At 51.0% G+C, this 24,177-nt stretch overlaps 12 protein-coding genes across 12 annotated transcripts; 10 read left to right on the top strand and 2 right to left on the bottom strand.

Annotated features, from left to right (window-relative positions):
* Window positions 1-193: 193 nt before the first annotated feature.
* AA0111_g7919 (hypothetical protein) lies at window positions 194-3,467 on the top strand (the record flags this gene model as incomplete). Its single annotated transcript, XM_028654309.1, has 3 exons — window positions 194-552; window positions 619-3,321; window positions 3,377-3,467. 3 exons carry the CDS (start codon window positions 194-196, stop codon window positions 3,465-3,467), a joined length of 3,153 nt encoding a protein of 1,050 aa, XP_028504357.1.
* A 1,131-nt stretch (window positions 3,468-4,598) lies between these two features.
* Window positions 4,599-6,730, top strand: AA0111_g7918 (Serine/threonine-protein kinase; the record flags this gene model as incomplete). Its single annotated transcript, XM_028654308.1, has 5 exons — window positions 4,599-5,203; window positions 5,253-5,496; window positions 5,546-5,802; window positions 5,853-6,332; window positions 6,430-6,730. The coding sequence occupies 5 exons, from the start codon at window positions 4,599-4,601 to the stop codon at window positions 6,728-6,730; spliced, it is 1,887 nt and encodes a 628-aa protein (XP_028504358.1).
* A 999-nt stretch (window positions 6,731-7,729) lies between these two features.
* On the bottom strand, window positions 7,730-8,275 carry AA0111_g7917 (hypothetical protein; the record flags this gene model as incomplete). The annotated part of the gene is made up of 2 exons (XM_028654307.1): window positions 7,730-7,754; window positions 8,091-8,275. 2 exons carry the CDS (start codon window positions 8,273-8,275, stop codon window positions 7,730-7,732), a joined length of 210 nt encoding a protein of 69 aa, XP_028504355.1.
* Window positions 8,276-8,625: 350 nt separating this feature from the next.
* AA0111_g7916 (hypothetical protein) lies at window positions 8,626-10,015 on the bottom strand (the record flags this gene model as incomplete). The annotated part of the gene is made up of 2 exons (XM_028654306.1): window positions 8,626-9,638; window positions 9,703-10,015. 2 exons carry the CDS (start codon window positions 10,013-10,015, stop codon window positions 8,626-8,628), a joined length of 1,326 nt encoding a protein of 441 aa, XP_028504356.1.
* A 478-nt stretch (window positions 10,016-10,493) lies between these two features.
* On the top strand, window positions 10,494-11,357 carry AA0111_g7915 (hypothetical protein; the record flags this gene model as incomplete). Its single annotated transcript, XM_028654305.1, has 1 exon — window positions 10,494-11,357. One exon carries the CDS (start codon window positions 10,494-10,496, stop codon window positions 11,355-11,357), a length of 864 nt encoding a protein of 287 aa, XP_028504353.1.
* Window positions 11,358-12,761: 1,404 nt separating this feature from the next.
* Window positions 12,762-14,420, top strand: AA0111_g7914 (hypothetical protein; the record flags this gene model as incomplete). The annotated part of the gene is made up of 1 exon (XM_028654304.1): window positions 12,762-14,420. One exon carries the CDS (start codon window positions 12,762-12,764, stop codon window positions 14,418-14,420), a length of 1,659 nt encoding a protein of 552 aa, XP_028504354.1.
* A 137-nt stretch (window positions 14,421-14,557) lies between these two features.
* Window positions 14,558-15,004, top strand: AA0111_g7913 (hypothetical protein; the record flags this gene model as incomplete). The annotated part of the gene is made up of 1 exon (XM_028654303.1): window positions 14,558-15,004. The coding sequence occupies one exon, from the start codon at window positions 14,558-14,560 to the stop codon at window positions 15,002-15,004; it is 447 nt and encodes a 148-aa protein (XP_028504351.1).
* A 546-nt stretch (window positions 15,005-15,550) lies between these two features.
* On the top strand, window positions 15,551-16,114 carry AA0111_g7912 (hypothetical protein; the record flags this gene model as incomplete). Its single annotated transcript, XM_028654302.1, has 1 exon — window positions 15,551-16,114. One exon carries the CDS (start codon window positions 15,551-15,553, stop codon window positions 16,112-16,114), a length of 564 nt encoding a protein of 187 aa, XP_028504352.1.
* Window positions 16,115-16,840: 726 nt separating this feature from the next.
* Window positions 16,841-18,793, top strand: AA0111_g7911 (hypothetical protein; the record flags this gene model as incomplete). The annotated part of the gene is made up of 1 exon (XM_028654301.1): window positions 16,841-18,793. One exon carries the CDS (start codon window positions 16,841-16,843, stop codon window positions 18,791-18,793), a length of 1,953 nt encoding a protein of 650 aa, XP_028504350.1.
* A 552-nt stretch (window positions 18,794-19,345) lies between these two features.
* AA0111_g7910 (hypothetical protein) lies at window positions 19,346-19,864 on the top strand (the record flags this gene model as incomplete). Its single annotated transcript, XM_028654300.1, has 3 exons — window positions 19,346-19,421; window positions 19,472-19,741; window positions 19,797-19,864. 3 exons carry the CDS (start codon window positions 19,346-19,348, stop codon window positions 19,862-19,864), a joined length of 414 nt encoding a protein of 137 aa, XP_028504383.1.
* An 811-nt stretch (window positions 19,865-20,675) lies between these two features.
* AA0111_g7909 (hypothetical protein) lies at window positions 20,676-21,738 on the top strand (the record flags this gene model as incomplete). Its single annotated transcript, XM_028654298.1, has 3 exons — window positions 20,676-20,803; window positions 20,864-20,895; window positions 20,954-21,738. The coding sequence occupies 3 exons, from the start codon at window positions 20,676-20,678 to the stop codon at window positions 21,736-21,738; spliced, it is 945 nt and encodes a 314-aa protein (XP_028504470.1).
* A 463-nt stretch (window positions 21,739-22,201) lies between these two features.
* AA0111_g7908 (hypothetical protein) lies at window positions 22,202-23,370 on the top strand (the record flags this gene model as incomplete). The annotated part of the gene is made up of 2 exons (XM_028654297.1): window positions 22,202-22,657; window positions 22,708-23,370. The coding sequence occupies 2 exons, from the start codon at window positions 22,202-22,204 to the stop codon at window positions 23,368-23,370; spliced, it is 1,119 nt and encodes a 372-aa protein (XP_028504469.1).
* Between the last annotated feature and the right edge of the window lie 807 nt (window positions 23,371-24,177).

The following is a 24,177-nucleotide window of genomic DNA, read 5'->3' as shown; positions in this document are numbered from 1 at the left end:
AGCGCGTGGATTTGACCAATTCCAGGGCCGCGATCTGCTCTTCAACCCCAAAGCGCCCCTTCGCCGGCACATGTGCCTGGGCTCGCTAGGCGGGTCCCCTTTTTCGAACAACCGACTTTGGCTGACTCTGCACCTCTCTTTGCGCTCATCATTTGTGCATGTCATGTCTATCGCGGGGGAATAATACGATAATATGCAAGCAGTCCAAGCGTCCCCCGAGGGCGCGCATCCTCCCAACAACGCCTCGCCGCCTCGCCAAAAGGGCTCGTCCCTGGCCTCGATTGCCATATCGTCTTTTGCTGCTTTTCGCTCCCAGTCGTCCCAAGCTGTGCCTGTCGCCGTCCAGTCCCCGGTACGCAGGAAGCCCCTACCTGCAAACTCTCCCGTAGTTGGTCGCTTTGCTGCCGATCGACAATCTAGAGAACCGTCAATCGCTACAGTCTACCCTGATAAGCACTCTGGTCCCCCTACTCAAGGAGGACGCGCCCCCGACAATATCCTTTCGCCGCCGTTGAGTGACGAGGACCTCTTCCTGCCCCGGAACCTCGACGAGTGAGTGTTTACTTCTTCCTCGCCACGCGCGCCTTCCTTTCCTTGACACTCACTAACACAACACAGCAACCCCCATGGAAGGACGCCTCTGACGGCAGCCGCGCCCCGCCGATTCTCCCAGTCGTTTCGTGCAAGCTCTCTATCGGTCGCAAAGCGAGGCTCCAACAAAGCTCTCCCCTCTGTCCCGTCTGCCGCGCGGCATGATCGATCGGTCAGCGGCATCACCCCCCAACGACAGAGTAAGACCGAGGCACTGAAAGCCTTCGGTATCCGGGGAGCACACGCTCGATCTCCTACTATGCCGAATATGCCCTTGTACAACAACAATAATAATAGCAACAACAACTCGCAACCGCCAGACCTTAAACTCGACCTCAACGGTGTTACCGAGGACTTCATGGACGACTACAACTACGGTCCCGACGAGCCTTCACTCGCGAGACAAAACACAAAGCCCAAGTCGCCAAGCGGAGGTGGATTCACTTCCTTCTTTGGCTGGAACTCGCGTCCTCAGAACGGGCCTGAGTCGCCGGCTACCGCTTTCTCAGAACATTCGTCACCTGAATCTCCACGCTACAAACAGCCCACATCAAAATCGAAACCAAACGGCTTGGACATACCCGCTGCCAATTCACTCGGCTCCTATTTCAACGTTCCTGGAACCCCACTTCTATCGTCCTCGCCCCAGATGAATGCTCACGTAGAGGAGCTCGAGCGCGAGTTGCGCGAGGTGAGCTCTGAACTTGCCGCTTCTATCCAAAGAGAGATGGAATTAGAAGACGAGGTTGAACGCTGGAAGGCTGCGAGCGAGAGTGTCATGCCCGACAACCGAAGGACTAGTGACTATTACTCAGATTCTGGTACGAGCTCGATACGCTTTCCTATCAGTGATCCCGAAGCCAAGCTTGAAGAAGTGGAGATGCAACGGAGAAAGGCAGAGCAGGAGCGAGCATCACTAAAGGTGCGCATGGCAGAGCGGTTACAGGAGGAGCTGCGACGCCGAAGAGATTTGGAAGAGCAAGTACAGCAGCTCGAGGATCAGGTCACCGACAAGTCGAGAGCGGGCTCAATGGTGGAAACGCCCAAGGTCAAAGAGCTTTCCATGTCACTCGAGGATGCGAAGAGGCGCCTGGCCGAGGAAAGGCAGGTCAAAGAAAATTTCGAGGATCTCCTCACTGCGCTTCGCGATGAGCTAGAGAAACATCGCAACGAGGCTGACAATTTGCGGGACGAAGTGGTACCGCAGCTCAGGGCGCGCCTCGAAGTGCTCGAAGGCGATGCAGCCGATACAGAAAAGCTTGTATACGAGACTACGCGCATGCAACAAGAGATCCAACAGTTGCGAACTGAGAACGAGTCTCTAGTCAAGCAACGACTGCAGCAGCAACAGGCGCCACAACCCGCGCAATTCCAGTCCATTGCCGAAGAAGGAGACATTGGCCCTTTGCCAAACCTGCGCGTCGGTCTGACACGTTCGAATTCACTCGCACGCAGTGGCCTGAACTCGAAGAGGAGCTCGTTGTCACGGTCCAACTCGGTCAAGGACAGGTCAGGCGACATATCGCCGGTTGGTGCACCAACAGTTACCAACCCAATGAAAGAACTAGAAGAGCAGCGAGACGCGCTCCACAAGGCACTCAAACTCCTGTTGAATCGCCAAGAATTACAACAAAAAGAATTCCAGCGCCGCATCAAAGAAGTAGAAGCCGAAAGAGACGCCGCCCTGAACCTCACCCCTCGCCGGACCGCATTCCACAAGGAAGTCACCGGTCTCCGCCAAGAAGTCAACAATCTACGTCGCCGCGCCGACGAAGCCCTCGAGCAAAAATGGCAGTGCGAAAAGGGTCTTGGGGGTCTACGAATGGACCTTGACCGCGCACAGCAAGAGACTGGTTCTCTTCGCGAATTACTCCGCGAACACGACATTTCAATCCCGGAGATAAGGATAGAAAACGAACCTCTGGCTCTGGATAAGGCATACAACGAGCTACGAACTACGCATGCTCTTTCACTCGCTCGCGTCAAGCAGCTCGAATCCAGCGATGCAGACTCACTCGGTGCTGCCGGTGCCGAAGCAGAACGCACACTGGATTTACTCAAGCAGAGTATCTCTGACGCAGAAGCCGAACGCGACTACGCACAGAACGAAGCAGAGCAATACCGCAAACAAGCTCGTGCGCTTCAACAGTCCGAGATTGAGCACTTGGGCAAGGAGCAAGAGCTTAGCAAAGAGCTGTTCGCGGCAGCTACCCGCATGGATGAGCTGTCTGAGAAGATCCAGCAGCAGCTTACTGCTAACAGTGCGTTGAGGAGTCGTCTCACCGATGCTATCATGCGCGGTGAGCAGGACCAGCGCAGGTCCACCGAGCAAATTATCCAGCTAGAGAAGCGTCTCAAGGCCGCCGAAGACAAAGTCATGCTCGCTCAACAGTCTTCCGAAGAAGCCGTCGCTCGTCACGAAGACGAGGTCCAGGCTATCAAAGAAAGCCACACAAACCATCTTCGCCGTGTGAAATCCGGTCTCCTTTCCCCATCAGCGTTCTCGCCTAGGCTGCCAAGTAGTCCGGTCTTCTCGCAGAGATCCCCGAGGCTGGATGTCACTTCCAGTGGACCCGCTATGAGTCTTGCTGAAGCCACAAAGACGGAGAGTCTAGAGAAGAGAGTTGAGGAGCTGGAGAAGGCGCTTAGGGATGCGGATCACGAGATGGAGGAGGTCGTTGGTAGGATGAACTTGGCGCAGATGGAGGTTGCGGATTTGCAGTTTGAGAGGTATGTCTATGTTATGAATACTATTGATGAGGGCTCAGTACTAACGATTCAACAGGGACGAGGCTATGCGTCAGACACGCAAACTACAAGCTGAGATTGTGGCTGAGCGCGAAAAGGTCAAGGCGTTGATGGCCACAAGCGCATGAACGACGTGATGTTGCCAACACGTACAAGTTCAGGTCGTTGCCCGACGTAAAAAGGTCAACGCAATAATGGCTATGAGCGCATCAAAGAACCTGGTCGCGACTGCGTAATGACTATGCCGACATCTTATACACGATCATCTTCTCTTTGGCTTTTCGACTCTTCGACCAGCTCGTCTTCGGTATCAACGTATCGTATTTCCGGACGTTTTTTTTTTTACATCATCGGCGTTTTACGGTCCCCTGATTACCGCTACCGCATTTACCCACGATGGGCTTCACGATCACACGCATACTACTTCTCTTCACCCCTTTACATATTCACATATTGTCTTAGTATAACCTTTTGCTTGGTCCGATCTGCGGAACCAGGATGTTTGTTTCTCGGCAGACTTTTGTCGTCGACTTGTTTTATACCCGTCCGTGGTATCATCAGTGTTGTTGTCGTTGAAGGGGCTTGGTCTTGCGTATATTTTGCGGGCCTTGTTTGGCTTTCGGCCTGGCATTGGATGGGTGGATGGTAGTATGGGGATAGCCACTCGCCTTGGCGGATGCAAAGTACCTTGTTGTGGTTGTGTACTATAATGGTTCAATGGATGATGGTTGACGTTGTTATGTTTTTGTCTTCACGTGACTGTCTTGTCTTTGATCCATGTATCCTGACACGTGCCTCTTGTCGTGGATTGTCGGTGAGGCTCCTATCGATAGGCTCATGTACTCGAGTCCGGGGTTTGGAGGCTCAGCAGCGGCGTGGCCATAGACGGGACGCGTGCCGTGCTAGCTCAATGCGGAGCGGCGGCACAAGCAAAGTGAATAGCCAACACGGGAATGAGCACATGCGTCGACTTGGCCGGGTGTCTGAAACACATTGAGGTGTTGGAAGTGTTCCCCGCTGTGGTGGCCCCTGCTGCACCCTAAAGTTATCCCTGACCGAGCTACTGCGGCAGTCCCCAGCACCTCCCTCTCCTTGCCAGCGCTGCACTGAAGAAACCTCTGCAGTGCGAACACCGTCTCGACCGCCCAGACTCGCACCTCCTTCCGCTATTGAGCCAACCTCCAAGACGTGATCCACGGCCGCACACCGACTCCCCCCGACTCCCCTCCGAGTACATCGTGTACAACGACTCGCCCACGATGAACAACAACCAGCAGGGCAACCGCCTGCAGCTCAACTTTGGCTTCGGCGGCGGCGACCGAAACAACCAGTACCAGCAGGAAGCGGGCAGAGCATTCCCCACGACGCCCTCGACATTCCCGCAACCTGTATACCCCAACCAGGCCGGCCAGCAAGAGGTCTGGGGCGCCCAGCAGGGCAATGGCTACAATGGCGGCGGCGGCTATTTTATGAACCCCTACCAGCAGGCACAGTACCAAGGGCAGCAGGGCAACCTCCAGGCGCCAGGCAGCCAGCGCTTCGACCAGAGTGCCAATGGCCTCGCCCAACAACTCTCGCACCAACACCTCTCGGGCGGCGGTCGCTCTGGAAGCCCGTACGGCCGACAAGGCTCGCCCAACCCCGGACGCCCCCGTACCGCAGACAACAGAGGAGGCTACGGCTATGGAAGCCAGGGCGGCAGCTCAGGGCCCCGCCAGGGCCCCTCGCTGTACGACGAAGAGGCGCCCCAACGAAACCCCACAAAGTACTCGGAGAACGTAGACAAGCAGGCCATGGTCTCCAAGAGTCTGATCAACACCTTCTTCAAGGACAGCGTACAGCGGGCACGCGACCGGAATCAAAGGTCAAACCACCCCACCTCTCCTTGCCCGACACGACTAACTTGCCTGCAGAGCTCTCGAACTCGACGCCATCATGAAGGAGCCCTCTTTCTCCGACAGCCGGAAACGATCCAAAGAAGACAGCATGCGCCGTGCCGAAGTCGAATACTTGCGCTTCCTGCGGACAAAGGAGAAGCCCGACAACTTCTCCACGCTCAAGATTATCGGCAAGGGTGCTTTTGGAGAGGTCAAGCTGGTCCAACGGCGCAACGACGGCAAGATCTATGCGCTCAAGTCGCTTGTCAAGCAGGAGATGGTGAGTATCCACAATACATCACCTCAAGTATCGGGCTGACTTGTTGTAGTTCAAAAAAGACCAGCTGGCCCACGTTCGGTCAGAACGTGACATTCTCGCCGAGTCCGACAGTCCTTGGGTTGTCAAGCTACACACAACCTTCCAGGACAACACGTTCCTCTACATGCTTATGGAGTTTCTGCCAGGTGGTGACTTGATGACCATGCTGATCAAGTACGAAATCTTTACCGAGGACATTACGCGCTTCTACATGGCCGAGATCACGCTTGCGATAGAAGCAGTCCACAAGCTTGGTTTCATTCATCGGTAAGAACAAAGTACTGGCGAGCTTCAGTGTACAAGTCTAATCTTCCCAGTGACATCAAACCCGACAACATTCTTCTCGACCGAGGCGGCCACATCAAGCTGACAGATTTCGGTCTCTCGACCGGCTTCCACAAGGAGCACGACGCAGGCTACTACAAGAAGCTGCTCGCAGGCGGCGCCCACAAGTCGAACAGAGACAACCGACAATCCATGAATCTCGACCAGATCCAACTCACTGTCAGCAACCGTACCCAAATCAACACATGGCGTAAGTCTCGTCGCCAGCTTGCCTACTCGACCGTCGGTACGCCTGATTACATTGCGCCCGAGATTTTCAGCGGCCAGGGCTACGACTACAGCTGCGATTGGTGGTCGGTGGGTACGATTATGTTTGAGTGTTTGATTGGCTGGCCGCCGTTCTGCGCTGAGGAGCCGCATGATACTTACCGCAAGATTGTTGATTGGCCGAGGAACTTGCATTTCCCTCCTGACCAGCAACTTGGTGCTGAGGCTGAGGACTTTGTTCGCCGGTATGTCTTTTCTTCTCTCACTTGCGCCTTGTGTTCCCGAGCCCCAGGCTTGGCATTCAGAACCACCACCCCCGAATACTGACATTTGAAATAATAGTCTGATATGTGACGCCGAACACCGCCTTGGTCGCATCGGCGGCGCCAACGAGATCAAACAACACCCCTTCTTCAGAGGCGTCGCCTGGGACGGTCTCCGCCGTATCCGCGCGCCGTTTGAACCTAAGCTGCAGAGTAACATTGATACGCAGTATTTCCCTATTGATGAGATTGACCAGCAAGATACATCTGCTGCGCATCGGGCGCAGGCTGCGCAGGCGGCTAATGAGGATGAGTATGCGACGAGTTTGCCATTTATCGGATACACGTACAAGAGGTTCGATGCGTTTAGGGGGTCGTAGACGCCTCGTTGTCGTTGTCGTCGTTGGGCGGTGGGGAGGAGAAGGAAGAAGAGGAAGAGGGAGGGGGCGTTGTTCATGGGGGGGGGACTATGTGTTCTTCGAACAGGAAAGCAATAGTGGGCTCGTTCGATTTGAGGAAGAGAGGGCATACGAGGTTTCTTTGTCTTTTTCGTCCTCTTCTCCCACTGACTGCCCCATGCCCTGTTCTCTTCCTCTACGAACATGACATATGCTCTGGCTGTGGCTGTGGCTGTGGCGGATACCATCATATCAGAACAGATATACTACCAGGAAGTGTTCGCGCATTGCGCGCAGATTATCATGGCGGGGAGGCGTCACAAGGAAGAAATGAAAGCTTTTTTCTTCTTTACCCAGGTAAAACGCAGATGTGGCAAGAGAGGTATTTGTCAATTTGTGAATTCATGTTTTGTGATTGATGATGCAAATGGGATTGTTGATGACTTGACAAAGAGAAAAGACTTGAGTCATTCTGCTATGGCTATATACACGCCTTTTTTTTTGCCTTGCAGTTTGTGTTTGGCGAGAAGTTGCTCCGGCAGACTGAACTCCTTGTACTGATGCTTGCTTAGTTCTATGAGTTGAATGAAGAAAAATAATTGGTATGATAACTTCGTTGTTCGTTCTTGGCTGGCTCCTCTCCCATGTTGGCAAAGTTTGATCGCTTGTTTTGTCTGTCTGTCTGTACGTCTGTTCTGACGATATGTGAATACATATATGCCATTACGCCCCGTTGAATCTTCTGGAACAACTCGCTCTCGTGTTGTTGCACAAGACTACAACACACCAACGCCCCTGTTCTTCAAGTCTTGTGATGTTGAACGCTTTAGAACGTTCTTCCGTTTTCGCTTCCCCCATCCTAATCCCAACTACTCCGCTGTATTACAACGTCCATTTCTTTTTGGTCGCTCGCCCCCCCCGTTTTGCAACTGTGATTCACGTGATCTTTTCCAACTAGAAGGAAGCTTGTATCGCTGTTTCTCATCGGGCTTCGAATTGGACCATACTAGATTAGGTATATGTTAGTGATTGTTATCTTGGAGTTTTTGCAAATGGGCACTGTTGCTGTTCCACTTGGAAATTGCCGTTCTGTGCTCTTCCGCGTGTAGATGCATGTGTGTGTGTGTGTGTGTGCTTGGAAGAACTCCGTCTGTGCCTCTTTCTCTCTCTCTCTCCCTCTTTCCCGTCATTCCACCACCACATTCCACCCCAAACTTCTTCCCTGCTCATCTCCTCTCAACACGCGCATACCCCCCCTCTCCCTCTCATCTTGTTCATTGCCTTGCCCCTGGTCCTCCTAGACCACAGACACACCACATGGAAGAAATGTGTTATAACTTACCGGTTAGTCCTTTGCTTGTAAAGCACACGATGACCACAGTTCCTGCACCGGATGGGCTCGCCGCGCTTGAGAGGCACGTCCATGTCGCAGTCGCCGCACTTGTAGTGGACGGTACGGGCTGTGGCGTCGATGGCGCTGGCGGTTTGGTCGGCGGTGGTGGTTTGCTGGGGTTGGTAGGATGACATGGTTGAGGTATTTGGCGGGTTTGGGGAGGTTGCGGTGTTTGAGGTGTGGGTGTGTATGTGTGTGTGTGGGTGGTGAGGGTGAGGGTGAGGGTGCGCAAGTTGCAGAGGATGCGATGATGGTTTGCGCCCGGGCCGGGTGCTGGAATCTTGATGGAAAACAAGGGCCGCGGTGGTACGTGCGCGAGGCTTATCGATAGTGGTCATTTTTCCACTTGCGCGTCAGAATGCATCTTACTCATCACAAAGACCATAACCTTGACATCGTGTGGGTGTCATGTATAAGAAGCCGAATCCTTCAGCTCTTTCAACAACCATGCACTAGTATTCCTCCATCCTATCACGTTATCCTCCTAGTCTGCTTCTATCGTCGGACTCCACCCATGTGTATCTACCGTTCCCATATACGACATACCTATCCTCTTATACGTAGGTCTTATAACGCTATTGATAATGCGCTCACAGAAATACCTCCTACTGTGCCCCGTTTGGAGCTCGATCCAAGGCTGCAGGAAATTAAAACCCTCCACCTCTTTTGATAATAGCTTCAAAATGCTTTCCATGACCCCCTTCGTCCCAAGGCGCTTGTAGATACTTGCATTCAGATCCGGAATTTCCTTTCGAAACATTTCTAGGACTAGGCCTGCGACGCTAGCAACGATTGGGGACGCAAAAGAACTGCCAGTCACTCTAGTGTTATACGGCGCTGCAACGTTAAGACCAGGGGCTGAGAAACGTTCTTGCTTGCGACCACATTCTGTGGATCCAGTATTCGAAAATGGTTTTCCTAAGCCATCCACAGCATCCACTGCAATGACGTCGCGGTGTCGAGCCGGGAAGAGGATGTCAGTTAGCGCTCCGCCGTTGGTTGAGGGGGCAAAGACCAGAATATGTCCCAAGTTTCCTACTGCGTTCAGTGCTTCTTCCACTCCGTCGTCGTCGTCTTGTAACTCCCAACCAAAAGACATGTTGATTATATCGACCTTCCACTCCTCGCTGGCTACTTTTAGCGCCTGGACTATGGCGTTCCTATCGGGTACCATTGTGTCGCCTTCTTCCGTACGTTGAGCTATTCGGGCGATGTAAATTTCGGCATTCGGACATATGCGGGCAACTTGATATGCGACTGCTGTGCCATGGCCCGACTCATCTTCCCAGAAATTTCCTCGCTTTTCTCCCTCGCAAAAGTTCCTGCCGCCCCTAATACGAGTTCTGAAAGAGCACTCTGGGTCTATGCCGGTGTCTAAGACTGCAACACGAACCGGCTTAGGACGGGAACGAGTCGTAACACGAGTGTCTTTATTCTTCTTGAAAAGAGGTAGCGTTTTGGCCTCAAGCTTCTCAAACCATTCATCCGCGATGCTATCTATACGTTAGCTGAGATTCCTAGTAGACATCATGGTACACTAACTGAAATGTTCGCTGCCTACCCAAAAACTCATTTTGGAACGTTTCGCGGAATGTGGCCTGCCTATTCGGCGATGAGGAAGAATCATCCTCGAACGGGATACATCTGTGCTTTCTTTGGTCGCTTCGCTGCGTTTCAGAGCTTTGGTATTCCCACCGCTTCCACCAAGCACGCTCAACGATATCATGCCAATGAGAGTATGAAAAGTGATCGTGTCCGGAGCCCGCGTGGGTTGGAGATGTGTAGGTGGTATTCTCATGCTGCAGAGATACTTGAGCGATCAACGTACGGATGTTGTACATTTGGTGGCCCATGGATCTGGCTGAACCCGTCATTATGAAGGAAAGAAAAAAATAGTCAAAAAATGAGGCTAACGATAGTGATGCTTTACTAAGTGCCAGGGTATCTAAAGTACGAGTCGGATGGCCTTCATGTTGGATCTAATATATCGATCGACTGCCAAAAGAGGAGTGCGAAAGCCCTCTGGAGAGCCGCAACCGATATGATCTGATACAGCCTGGTTGTTTTATCGTTGCGCTATTGATAGCCTCTCATATCTACCAATCCGGCGATGTAAGCGAATGAATCAGAATGCTCATTTGTCGAACCAAAATGGCTTGCAAAGATGGCGGCGATATTTCGGGTCGAACGAATCGCAGGCTAGTCCGCAGTCCGATTGAGGCTTTTGGTGGTGGTGGCTGCAGCCTGCCTGTATCTCAGCCGCGCTCAGCCTGCCCACCTTCACGTTCGCTACACTGTTACTAAAATAATCTACAGCCCAAGAAGCGACAAGTATATATTGCGGGTAACATCATGGAGCCATTGATATCCAGGACTTCACATCCATCAAAACATGTTACAGTACTTCCTTGCGCCAACCCGCGACACGCCACCAGAGACGTTCATAAGGCTAGGCAACATCATCGAACAACCACGCTTCGCAGACCGACCACTCAATCGACACCCCCTTCCACCCGAGGAAACCATGTATTCGAATTTGACAACATAAAAACATACACCATCGGCATCTGGACCTCTTTCCTTATGCAAATCCTCGGCATCGGCGGAGACATCAACACTCAAATCTCTAAAGGAACTACAGAAACTTGGAACTGCGAAAGGATTGAGACTGTGTCTTTCAAACCTACCACCGAGTACATCGAGCAAAGTCTTGATTCTACAAATGTCAAACGATATATCCAGGACAACAAGAATTGGCTATGGGATACAAAGCTGTACATGATCACGGGAATAAAGATCGCATACGGGGCCAAGGGAACGATCAGACATGCACGGAGCAAAGGCATACATCTTCATCTCGGTGTTGATGCGACATCAGCTTTTGCGCCGGTTCAAGCTGGTCCAGATATAGGTGTTGAGAAGGGTCGGAACGTGACACAGGACATTGGCGATAAGGATCCGTTTGTGCTTGCGTTTCGCATGCAGAGGATTAAAGTATCGAACAAGGGGAAGGTCAGACATGAACGCGTTGACGGTGGTATGCTGGGTGTTGACGACGGTGATGGTGAGGATGAAGAAGAGCGTGTAGAGCTTGTGGTTGATGGGTTGGAGAGTGCGGACGCGGGTGCGGAGGAGTTTGGTATTGGGACCTCGTGGATGGTAGGTGATGCAGATGTTGGAGATGCGTGTTATTGCGCTTTGATAGAGGACGACTGACTTAGCGCGGTGATTGATGTTCCTTTGTAGAGACGAGAGCTGGTCTGCGCTTGAGGCCCAAAGCGTCTTCGGGAAGACAAATATGGCACGTGCTCAGAGCTTATCGATAATGTACCTTGGAGCCTGATCGAGACACATCTATGGGACGCCACCATTGTCCTAACCCAAGGCTGAGTCACAGGCAGACTTTCCACAGCTATCTTGCAGAGTTCAAGGATCATCCGCGCATTAAATTAGAAAGAGGAATCCTATTCGCAGCCTGCCTCAACTATTCCTGAATTTGTCAAATCACAGATTCTTGAATCTTTCATCACACGCATGTAGGGTTTGGATATTCAGGTAAGTGTGGACAACTTAGCCAGTGAGCATGGTGGAACATATTACGGAAGCATGTGTTTACCGCGGCCCATCGTCAGTATTATGCAGCGTGACCATACACCCCTCAGCCGCACGAGGCAGACTTCACCTGTAGCTATACGGTCGCTCAGCTTCCTCTGCTCCGTGAAGGCACTCCACAATACACGACATTCACTCTCCTCCCTGGAATTCCCTCGTAGCCTTCTTGCGTCCAACTTTTGCTCATGTCTCGTGCCCTTCATGGCGTTGGTTTCTTCCAGGGCTGGTTCTCTGAAGCCTGAGATTCGGTTGGCTCAAGCTGTTTCCCAGTTCGAGGCCAGCCTTTCAGATACCCAGAAAGTCGCATTTCGAAACCAGCGCGCACAGTCGCTTAGCTCTCCTCCAAGTACAAAGGATGTCATGCGGATCACAGCAGAGATTGATGTCTCACAGAAAGCGGGAGGACGTTGCTTCGGACCCCGTTTTACCAAGTTTCTCCACGGTGTGCAACAATTTGCTGCGCTCGGCGATATTCTTGTAGGCGGCTCTCAAAATTTGATCGCCTGTGGTGTATGGACAGTGGTGCGCACGTGTCTGTTGGTACGTCCTTCCATGATTGTGTTCATCCAAATTACGGTTTATTGTTGAAACCTAAGAGACCATATGGTGAGGTCATCTTGTTCTATTGTACTCACTCTGACTTCGTGCTACCTCCAGGCGACTACCAATCGTGCATCGTACCTGGAGAGCTTGTCACTCCTTCTCATGGAAGCCGGCCAATCGACAAGACAGCACTCAGATTTGGCATTGCTGTATCCCCGTTCAGAAACACTACAAACTTTCATTATCGAATTCTTTATCGTCGTTGTTCAGATATGTCTCTGACACCACCAGTACGCCCAGAAGTCTGCGTTAGGGAAATTCACATCATCACTGGATGATTCTGATATCAAGGAAGCGCGATCTAATCTTCTGATCTGGTCGAAAGCAATTCAAGCAGAAATTACGACACTTATCGCGGGAACAATCGAAACGGAAGCCGACCTTAATTCGAGATTCAGAGCCATGATGAACCTGAGTTCGAAGAGCGCTTCTCAGCAACAGAAGCAAATTGTTCTTCGGAACACGTTGGATCGGTGTTCGACTCATGATTACGAGACCACCTGGAGACAAATCCGGAAAGCTGGCAACACGTCCTTGTACGCGCAGATGCCTGAGTACATTGAGTGGGCAAAAGGGTCGGGCCCCGAGACACTCATCTTGGTTGGCAAGCTTGGATATGGGAAGTCTGTCATACTTGCAAACATGGTTGATGATCTCAACTTACGCGCCGATCCTGAAGTTTCTGGACTGGCATACTTCTTCTGCCGACATGATCTCCCTGAAAGTCTGGCTGCAAGGACAGTGATTGGTGCCCTCATACGCCAGATCATCAGCCTATTTCCACAACGCCTAGTCGAGACGGAAGCTATTGGTACCGATGATTATTCTCGACTAATCAATCTGATGCATCGTGTTGTTCCTCCCAGACACAGGATGTACATCGTACTTGACGGCCTGGATTTGTGCTCCTCCTCTGAAAGGAAGAAAATCACCGAGCAACTGGAACTTATGAGAACACAATTCGACATACGCACCTGTCTCTCTCGCCGCCTAGAGCTTGAAGCAAACCTTCAGTCTTTCGTCATCGAGTTCCCAAGAGCGAAGACTGTTAGACTTCCTGATAATACTCCGGACATCGAGGCATTTATCACAGCGCAATTGGAAGCCGCTGTTTTAAACGAGTCCTTGCGTGTAGGCGATCCCGACATCATCGACGAAATCAAAGACGCACTATCACAAGGTTCAGAGCACATGTTCCTCTGGGCAGCTCTGCAAATCCAGTCGCTTTGTGCGATGCAAACAGATCACGACATCCGAGAAGCTCTTGTCGATCTCCCGCGAGATCTCTTTGAGATCTACGATAAGATACTACAGCAAGCGAAAGCACCAGGGCGATCGTTACAGTCAAATACATTCAAGCTCATCATAGCTGCGAGACGGCCACTCACAGCACACGAGATGCGGGAAGCTCTTAGCGTGACACCCGGCGATACAGCATGGGATCCTTCCAAAGTCTTCAACAGCGTTCACCCAACACTAGCTACATGCGGCTGTCTCATTACTGTTGACGAGGAGGAACAGACAATACGTACAATACACCTAAGTGTAAATCAGTTCTTGCTTCAAGAGAGCTCCAAATCTCCAACCATCTCAGAATGGGTTCACTTCACAATGGATGATGCGAAAGAAATGATTTCATCGATCATCGTTACTTACCTCGGGTACGGTATCTTTGGAAATGAGGTTGCCGTTCGTCTGCCTACACTTGACGTAGGGTCTGCGCCTTCTCACATCATCAAGTCCATGACGAATTCCAACAAAGTCGTTCAAGCCATAATCTTGAAACGCGTAAGATCCAAAAGGAAGCCTGACTTCAATGTTCCCAAGACCCTCTCAAACAGGGTCAAGCGGCATGTCCTTCCAAATATGGATGACCTCTATTTCCAACACTACGCGAAATCACACGTCTTGACACACTTAGCGGAACTTCCAGTCATGCAGTTCCCTATTTCGAATAACTTACTCAGATTAATCAAACAGGGCAAAGTCTGCAACGAATCTCCGGATCATCTCATTGGTCAGCTCTGGATCATGCTCCAACCGCCCGGCGATTTGGATATGTAACTCCGGAGTCAGCGATCGATGTTTTGGGAGCCAGCTTCTGCAAACTGTTCGATAGAGCCATCGAACTTGGCCGTGTTGGTGCAGTCCGATATCTGCTAGATACGTACCGTCCAGCTTTTTCGAACTGGTATCTCACTATGCATGGGACCGGAAATCCTATTCATCCAGTCGTGAAGACCTTTTGCTGTCTCAAGTGGTTACGTGAACCATATCGCGATGAGCTTTTGGAGACTTTCATCGGGCCTACACCGTTGTCTTATGCTATTGCGAAGTCCCAGGATGCTGTTGCTCAGCGTCTGTTGAACGATAACCTGATAGATGTCAACGAGCGCGCAGGAGCGAAGGACTTGGGTCTTTGGGGCAAGCCGATTGGTATTGCTATGGAACAGAAGAACGTCACAGTCCTGAAGTCGCTGCTTTTGACAACAGTATCATACCGACTCAGCCTGTCGGAACTCGAAGTGAAAGCGCTTCTGGAGCATGCTACAAAGCTCGAAGATATCTCTATCAGGTTGGAACTCCAGAACCGCTTAAAAAAAGAAGTAATTCCTGTCATGAGACAAGTTCGGGAGAGTCACACATAAGTGAAAGGACTCCTTCCGCCCAAGAGGCAAGAGACGCTAATGCAATCTAGATAATACGTATAAAGGGTGTACGTGGTCGGGAGAGGGCGGACACTCTTGGCTACTACAGATCGTGAAAGGATACTTCCTCGCTATCTTACAGCAAAGACGAAGGAACAACAAGACACACGGGTAGCGGGATGCTGCTCAAGGGTCCGCATGCAGTGGTTGAACGTTTCTAATAGCGCTTCCTAGCTCTTTTAAGCTACAGCGCTTAGCGAAATTGGCTTCCCCTCCTGCGCAGTTGTAACAAAGCATGCGCCACACTGCCAGCAGGAACTACCGCAAAGTGCCCCACCTAGGTACCGGTGCCCCGCGGCAGCACCGGTATCGATTCACAACAACGACGACGACGACTAAGATAAGCGGGCCAGTTTTGTAACTGGGTAAGTACCTGGTATAATTTGGTTGTGAAACAGAGTACTCATTCCTTGACTTTGCGCAGACCTGAGCGCGTTCGCTCTATCTGTCAACGCTGCAGTTAAGACGGCTCTTTAATCGTCGAACATGGTCTCTCAGGACACTGATCAGCCCAATGCTGTGTCTGTCTCAGACTTAGACGATTCTAGCATCTATACACCTACCACGACTACCGAAAACGTTACTTTGGACCTCGTGGAAGATCACGCCTCGCCAAGTTGGGTACCTTCACATGGATCCACCGTCATCATTCGCTCTATCTCATGCGGCAATGTACTTACATTGCTTGATGGGAACATCGTACTAGCTCCGCCTAGCGGTCGTGGATCTATCCTGTGGACGTGTATAGAAACTCAAGGCTGGTTTGGATTCCGAAACTGCGTCTCATCTAAGTTCATATGCCATGGTGGTGATGGAAGACTTAAGTGCACGGCAGAGGAGAATAGTAGTTGGAGACAAATTACTATCACCCCAGTACCAAAAGGAGGCTACGTTATGCAAATGTTGGACTGGTGGACTCTTCGTCCTATAGTGATCAATGCACAGAACGGGCTACAAAAGCTAGGAAGGACTGGAAACAAGCTATCGGAAGGGATTGTATGGACCTTTTTAGAGAGTACGGCCGGTAATGCTGACCTCCAAGACTCCTAAGTAGGACTGTCTCCTCATAATCAAATACAGTCGATCAACTAAGATATAAAGTAAAACGGCCGTGTGCATGCAATCAGACACTTACTGGAACTCTATCCCCCTGTACTGAAGCCATTTCATATCGACGAAACTCACTCAATCATGTCGGCACTCAAGAACATTTCGGTACTCGAAAGCATATATTTGGTTGATGGCTCTTTGAGATTTCCACTCCGTTCTTATGACGAGCGTAGACGCTTGTTTCTTGGTGTGATACCGTTACGTCCCACTATCGAGAGTTCCCAGGATGGATTTCTAGAAACGCTCGCCTCCTCTAAACTAATGGATCCTAAGTGGAATGATTGGCTAGAGGAGTATCCACGTGACCGTGCAAGATCTCCTGGGCTTACAGTTTTAAAAGTAACTTACCTAGGGGAAGGCTGGGTATTGTTAAGATCCTGAAGCACTCCGAACTGAAGCTTACTTCTTCCTTCTGTCATCGCCTTAGGATATGATGTTAATGGGCGTAGTTTATTGGCTTGCGGGAAATTGAAGGCTCGGGGAATCGCATTCTCCGAGCCGTTGGCCGCCTTGTCGCTTCGCTTATTTTCGTTGGTCAAGCGCAGTGATGGATCTGCTCATCGAGGGGCTTGAATTTGTCATCACCAAACATCAAGTTCAATGATCTATGTAAACGTAGTATTCTAAACACGCGGCACCGATGATATACAACCCAAACCCAATCACATGCAGATCAATACCGGAAACGAGGGCTTCCTCCCTATCCTTCCCAACCCTGCGACGCACATTCGGCTGCTTATCGTCTTCGCTTGTGGTGAGGCAGGCGTCGCTGACATTCAAATTTCACTTATCTCTGTTCCATTCCTTGACGCACCAGCCTATCATGCGGTTTCGTATACATGGGGCGATTCCGCGTCCGAAGAAAATATTACAATATGTAACGGCGATAACGGGGATGCGAAGGACAGAAGCAATGACCGTAGACGGGTGACGGTACGCAAGAATTGTGCAAATGTGCTGCGACAATTAGCCCATTTTAAGACGGCAAAGTACTACTGGGTGGACGCAATTTGTATCGATCAAACTAATGATACCGAGAAGAGTTATCAAGTCGCAATGATGGGGGAGATTTTCAGTCGTGCGGATTGCGTACTATCTTGTGTTGGCATGCATGAAGATGACAGCAAGTTCATGGCCGACACCCTCAGGAGTTTCGATACATACTTGGCTTCACACGGAAAATCATCTGCAGTCTTCAGCGACGGAGGTCGTGATTGGACAGATGAGAAAGGCTGGACAATCTGGCATAGTGAGCACTGGCTGGAGGCCCTCGCAGACGAGGACATAGTACGACTTTATGAGGCTCTTGATGCTTTCGCTCGACGGCCGTATTTCTGGCGGATCTGGATCCTGCAGGAATTGTTTGTTGCTCGTCAAATAGTCATCCTATGCGATCTTGACGAGCTTTCGCTTCCCACAATCCTTTTCTGGTGGGTCGATGCAAAAACACAATGGGTTTTCCGGCATCGAGATGACATTGCGGCAGGCAAAGAGCCACCTATCCTACTGCGCAAACTCACGGCGTTAGAAGCTGGCAAAGATTACTTGAGTAGAGCGCGATGGACTGATGTGCTCAGCTTTCTTGATGACGGAGGCTCAGGTCTCGGTGCTGGATTTGAAGACATGCTCCGCGAGCGAGCAGTTACTCTTCATGAGACGTCCGAACGACAGCAATTGTTCTTAGCAAAGATGCTTACCATGTGCGAAGACCGACATTGTCAGGATCCGCGGGATACTGTGTACGGCACCCTCTCCTTAACGAACTGGGGTGAAGGTACGACATTCACGCTGGATGGAGTTTTGATTGAGGCAGCTGCCACCATCGATGGTGTTCTTCGCCCGGACTATAAGAAGTCTAGCTATGATCTAGCGAAAGAGGTTATGCTGAACTTCAACGAGATAGGCGAGCTTGTTAAGCTAGTCCTCTACATGCTTCGGGTTGGCTCGGATGCGGAGGAAGTAATATCAGGGATTGACTCTCGCCGTCAGAGAACCGTTACCACAGCACAAATTGCGGACCAGGACCTAGTTCATCTAGCAAACCAGTCAGAACAGGAGCAGTTACAAATCGTGGAAGGTGGCTTCCAGATCACATCAGAAAGTGTGTGGAGGATAGAACGGGCCACAGATTCCACGTATGTGTACATTCACGCCGTGGATCGATCTGACACCTGTTGCGCACTTGCAAGCGCGACAATAAATGTCAATGATTGGATCGTGCCTACAGCGTACAGTTACGGCTTTGTCCTCCGTCAGGTCAGTGAGGCAAGCAAGTATTTCCAGATTGTCGGAAAAGTATGGTTTCCCCCAGAGCTTCTACCGAATGATCTTGAAATGACTGCTTTCATGATGTGGTTTGGGGTTGATGACATCCTAGTACATCTGGCAGGTGGTTTCGCATATATTCTCTCTGGAGACAATGCAAAGAGACTGGAAGAAAGGGTCCTTGAACTCATTAATGTCGATTTTTGTGGGGAGCCGTACTCTAGTTGCGCTGAGGTTCCTGGGGAGAAACGCACTGGTACAGCCGACGATTTCGTGGAGCGTGCAAAGACTTATACTTTGCAATTACTTGCGGATTGGCATCTCTTTCAGGCGGAAAACTCTGAACGTACGTAGAAATGGAGTTTCTGATTACGTTAAAGCGTCTCAAGGGGAGGAGAAGAAGAACAAGAAGAGGGATTGGCCTCCGCCATCCCACGCTCCGTCTTACCGAAGAAGTCAAATCCGGTCTACACAGCCCAAGCTATCGTCCACACCAAGCCTGACTTATTTGCGCAATGGATGCTACTCGCTGAGGGCGATGACGGCAACTCGGCATTAGAGGTGGTAGAGAACCTCTACTGCACACTACAAAAAGCGAGACAAGGACCGGAATGACTCATGATAGAGATTAGAGAGCAGAGAGGATGATCCTATCATGATAAACAGCTTCCCGGTGACTACCTAGGTATTCGATCAAGATGCATGATTTGATTCTCGGCTACAATCTAGCCAAGTCTACTTTCATCAGTTTCAAAAGTCAAGGATTGATATGGTATTGCTGTTGTGATGGTTTTGAGACGTTGATGTTCATGTTCCTGTTCTTAGGAACGTTCCTATTCCGATTCGGAACGTTCCGAAGAACAATCTAACTCTACCTCGAGCGATGATCACTACACCATGCGCATAATGGCACCAGCCAATCCGCCAACGTCGCTCGTGAACTCTATCAAAACGATTGAAGCTTTGAAGGTTCTGATTATCGGTAATGAGATCCACGCAATCCACCTCGTGCCCGACTGATGTGCTATCAAGACCAGGTTCGCGCGATTCATGGCCATTCATACCCGACCAAACACTACACCTTTTCAGTATTGACCTCCGCACTCCCGCCCACCCTTCCACCCCCCGGATCATCCATCAGGAAGCCAATTGTGTTCTACACGGCCCAAGCTATCGTTTACACCAAGCCTGACTCATTTGCGGAATGGAAGCTACTAGCCGAGAGCGAACTCGGCGACTCGACATGGGAGGCGGTAGAGAACCTTTACTGCAAGCTGCAAGAGCAGGTTGGAGAAGTGACGCGTAAGTCGAGATCAAAACATTGACTCGAAAGATGAGAAACACTAACGAGGCCCAGAAAACCTTGTTCTACGTCAGATGTGGAACGGAAAGGAGGCTATTGCTGACCTGATGAGTGACATATGAGTCGAGCTGGCAGATGCTATTCAAGGCTTATCGGAGGCCAGTACGGACGAATACTCAAAAAGCATTGCATCTACTCTTTTGCGGAACTGAGCTTCCGATCATGCTCTACTTTCCCTTCGCCACATACGGGAAATCTCCACGAAATCCCCATCCTGCCCCTGTCTTTCAAGCGCCCTTTTCTTATATCTTAGCTACTTTGGGAATAAAATCCACAACTCCTAAAACACCTACACATCATGCGCGACGATCATCCAAACATTCTCGCTCTCATAGGAATCCGTCTTTTCACCAATGCTCTCTTTTATCTCCAGTAGATTGAGATAAGGTGCCGGCTCCATCCCACTACTCACTGTAAGTATGCTCAGCTACTCTTTGTTGATTGGTCGGCATTTCCACGTATTGATTTGATGACTCAAGCTGCATCTATAGATCCCGGAAGTCCTGATATTGCGAAGGATGCCCAGGTGGTGTTCACTTGGTTGCATGACACCATAAACACAATCTTCACTGCCGCTCGATTGATGCTGGACTGTTGACGACAGACATTGTTACGGATGCTTGAGTGCAGACATGCATGTAGCATTAACATCACCAGTGGCCGCGGTATCGATGACGTATGCTGTCACGCTAATCCAGATATAGCTTTGCCTCGGCTCGGTATCTTCCCCAGATTCTGCGACCTCCGCATTGAACTCCGCAGCTCTGATACCCGTGCAAAGCGCTGACAACTCACTCGACTGTGGATTTCATACTAATCATCTTGCGACCTCTTGCATAACTGGATTTTTCGAATCACGAGGACGATTACAACATGCCGAGCGTACAACTCAAGGTCGAACGGCAAGGGGTGAGCAAGGAGCTCTCCGAACCTTTACCTGAGCCGAAACCATTCGAGGGTCTGAAGGGAATCAGAAGCCTCGCTGGGGACCTTGGCAGCCAGTGAGTAAGGAATCGTGGCACGGGCCTGTAGCTGGACGAGCGAATACTGACTGTACGTAGACGCGTCAAAGACAAAGTAATCATCGTTACTGGTATGCCTACCACTCCCAGCACATCCCGCACAACATCTACGTCTAACATCGCTTCCAGGTGCAAACTCCGAAATAGGCATCGGCCGCGCAAGCGCACACCAATTCGCGCGCAATGGCGCTCGCGCAATCTACGTTTGCGACTTCGCCGATTCCAACCTCGAGACACACAAGCGCGAGCTCAACACGCTATACCCGTCGACCGAGATCCACACTCGGCAATTCGACGCCGCAGATGAAGCTTCAGTACAAAAGGTCTGCCAAGAAGCTCTAGACACCTACGGCCGTCTTGATGTCTTCTTCGCCAACGCGGGAATATCATCCGGCAAGGTGTTCTGGGAGGAGTCGGTAGAAGGCTTCATGAACGTGTTGCGCACAAACGCTCTCTCCGTCTTCCTCGCTGCGAAACACGCATCTCGCGCTATGCTCAAGACGTCGGATCAGAAACCATACCCCAGCGGAAGCATTATCGCCACGGCGAGTGTAGCAGGTCTCCGATCTAACGCCGGTCCTACGGATTACTCCGCCTCAAAGGCTGCAGTGATCAGTCTGATGCAGACGTGCGCGTATCAACTTGCTGGCTCGGGTATAAGATGTAATGCTGTTTGCCCAGGCCTCATCGAAACTGGTATGACTAGGGTGACATACGACGCGGCGAGGAAGAGGGGCAGTGAGAAGAAGATTGGGCAGCTGAACCCGCTTCAGAGGGGAGGGCAGCCGGATGAGATCGCGAGGGCGGTGCTGTTCTTGGCAAGTGATGAGGCTAGCTATGTTAATGCGCAGGCTTGGGCGGTGGATGGGGGGTTGAGCGGGGGATTGCCGTTTGTGCCAGGAAAACTGGCATAGGATGTGGACAGATTGTCTAAAGGGATGGAGTGGCATAGACCCTGTTACATCGCATGAAGCAGTTTCTACATCACCGCAATACTACTACTCTGGTACACTCGTGGGGCTCTTGCTAACGTACCAGTAGCCGAGTGTGATTTGTTCCTGGTCGCGAGAAATTACACCACCATATCCATTTAGTCATCACTCAGCCAGCCACAGCGTCGCGCTGGGAAATGCCTATCCAATAATCGTCCATAATGTCCCAGCAGTCATAATTTGCACGTAAATCTGCCTCACAATGAACCAAGATGTTGCTGGGGCAGTACGATGCATAATATCGTTTAGGGTATCCGATTAACTTGCACACTGTTTGGAAGCCTTTTCCTCGAAAGAACATATCATCCCATTCAGCTACTATCTCCCTGCATAAGCCGATCTGCCACACTGTCATCTACCCGTTGTTCTACTGGATAACTTCGAGATGGCGGACTTACCAGCACACATCTCAGGCTCAAAACCCTTCGAATCCCCTCTTCTAGACCATGATATCTCAAGCTCACCATCCCTAACAATCTACCCCACACTCCGTTCAATCAAAAAATCACCTCGCCGTACATCATCTCCACCAGCACCAACAATCTACCTTACAGGCTACCGCTGCCACGTTAGCGACCCAGAATACAGATACGCGCGAGAGAGAACGGGGGACATTCAACCATACTGGTTCGAAGAAGCGTACGGTGCTGCGGACTTCAAAGAGGGAGTGAGAAGGAGGGCGAAGAATGATATGGCACCCCATGAGGACGAAGTCGCGGTTATAGACCTTGATGATGATGGGAAGGAGATGGATAGAGTAGCTGCTAGAGACCAGAGGGAGAAGGCCAGGGAGAGGGCATTGATGAGGGAGGAGGGTGAGTGGAGGCTTGGGGGGGAAGTAGTGAGTATACTTCCCGCAATTTGACGATCGCATCGGCTGACTTGAGACAGGATATGAGCGAAGAAATCAGAGGTAACAGCTTGGAAAACAGGAGAATGATCCGTGAGGAACAGTGGAAGCAGCTGGAGGTAGAGAGGGAGAGTTTGCAAGAAGAGAGGAAGAAGCTCAATGTCAATGAGACGGAAGAGAAGCAACAGAAAAAGGAAGAGCAGCATGCTTCACGCGTACCTATTCGGAACCGCGCACTTAGCCTGCTGGATTTCCAGAAGAAGATGAAGCTGAAAGGCAAGTCGAAGGTTGAAGTCGCCGAGCCGCAAAACGTAAAGGCCGATTCCCAACACACGTCAGGCTCAACCAGCTCCAAGGATGATATCCCTGTTCTCGCCGAGCCCCAACCCTCAGTCGCTGGCGAAGGATTCTCCAGACTGCCTCTACCACCACCACTTCACGCTCCCCCTCCTCCGCCCCTAACAGTCCGCAACCCAGATCTTCCACAAATGGTCACGCAACAATCCTCTACACCAACGCGCGGCCGAGCTCCCACACCTCCATCACTGAAGAGCTCTACGACCACAGAAACTGATATCGGAGACCAGGGTGGAAGCAAGGCACTTTTTTTGCGACGGAGTTGTTCTTCTGCAACTAGAGTTCAGGCTGATATCCGAGTTGTGCCTGTGCCTGAGGATAGTGTAAGCATCCCTGTACTAGCTTGACTTGCAGTCTAGTAGCGATTGAAGCTGACAAGAATGCATAGGGACTGGTGAGAGGTGTCGGTACATTGGAGAGGCAGGTTCCGGAGAACAGTGTATGTGCGACCCGTTTCGCTATTCTAGTGATAGTTTGGCTAATGTGGGGAGTAGGGACTCGTACAGGACTTTGGTACGTTGGAGAGGGCGAGAGCGCGGAGGGCCAACGGTGATCGCTTCTTTGCGTGTTGCGTTAGGAGAAGGAAGTAGGTGGCGGGTGGGAGGAAGCGTGTGTGCTAGAAGGTTGCGACGGCTTAGAGAAGGATCTCGGAAGTCATGTACACATGAGCATGGGCGCACGAGAGAGTGTTGCAGATGAGTCACAATTGCACGGTACGCTATCGCTGGTTGAACATCCATTTGACTTGGCTCAGAGCCCTTCGGCTGGTAGGGTATTGTAGTGTTATTTACACTCAGCCAGTATCGTACTTCATTGGTTACCATAGGCTTCTAGTCACACCAGACCTAGAATCACGGACAGCATCTCAATTCACGATCACACTTGCTACGCAAGACACATGGCTTGCGTAAATCAAGACAAAGGACTATGGTAGCGAGAAAGGCAAGCTAGTCATGTACGGCGACGACACCTGGCTAAAGCTCTTCCCGAAGATATTTGCGCACGCTGATAGGATAAGCAGCTTCCTCGTTTCGGTTAGTCATAAGCGTCCCAATGTTGCATATAGTAGGTCAGTGTAGTGATACAAGGTCCCAGCCTAATTCACTTGCGCAGAAAGATGTCACGTTTCTTCGCTGCAAGAAGCTGCCTTCCAC

Source organism: Alternaria arborescens (assembly GCF_004154835.1).
Source record: "Alternaria arborescens strain FERA 675 chromosome Unknown contig_19, whole genome shotgun sequence".
Taxonomy (NCBI): domain Eukaryota; kingdom Fungi; phylum Ascomycota; class Dothideomycetes; order Pleosporales; family Pleosporaceae; genus Alternaria; species Alternaria arborescens.
This window is presented reverse-complemented; position numbering and strand designations above follow the sequence as displayed.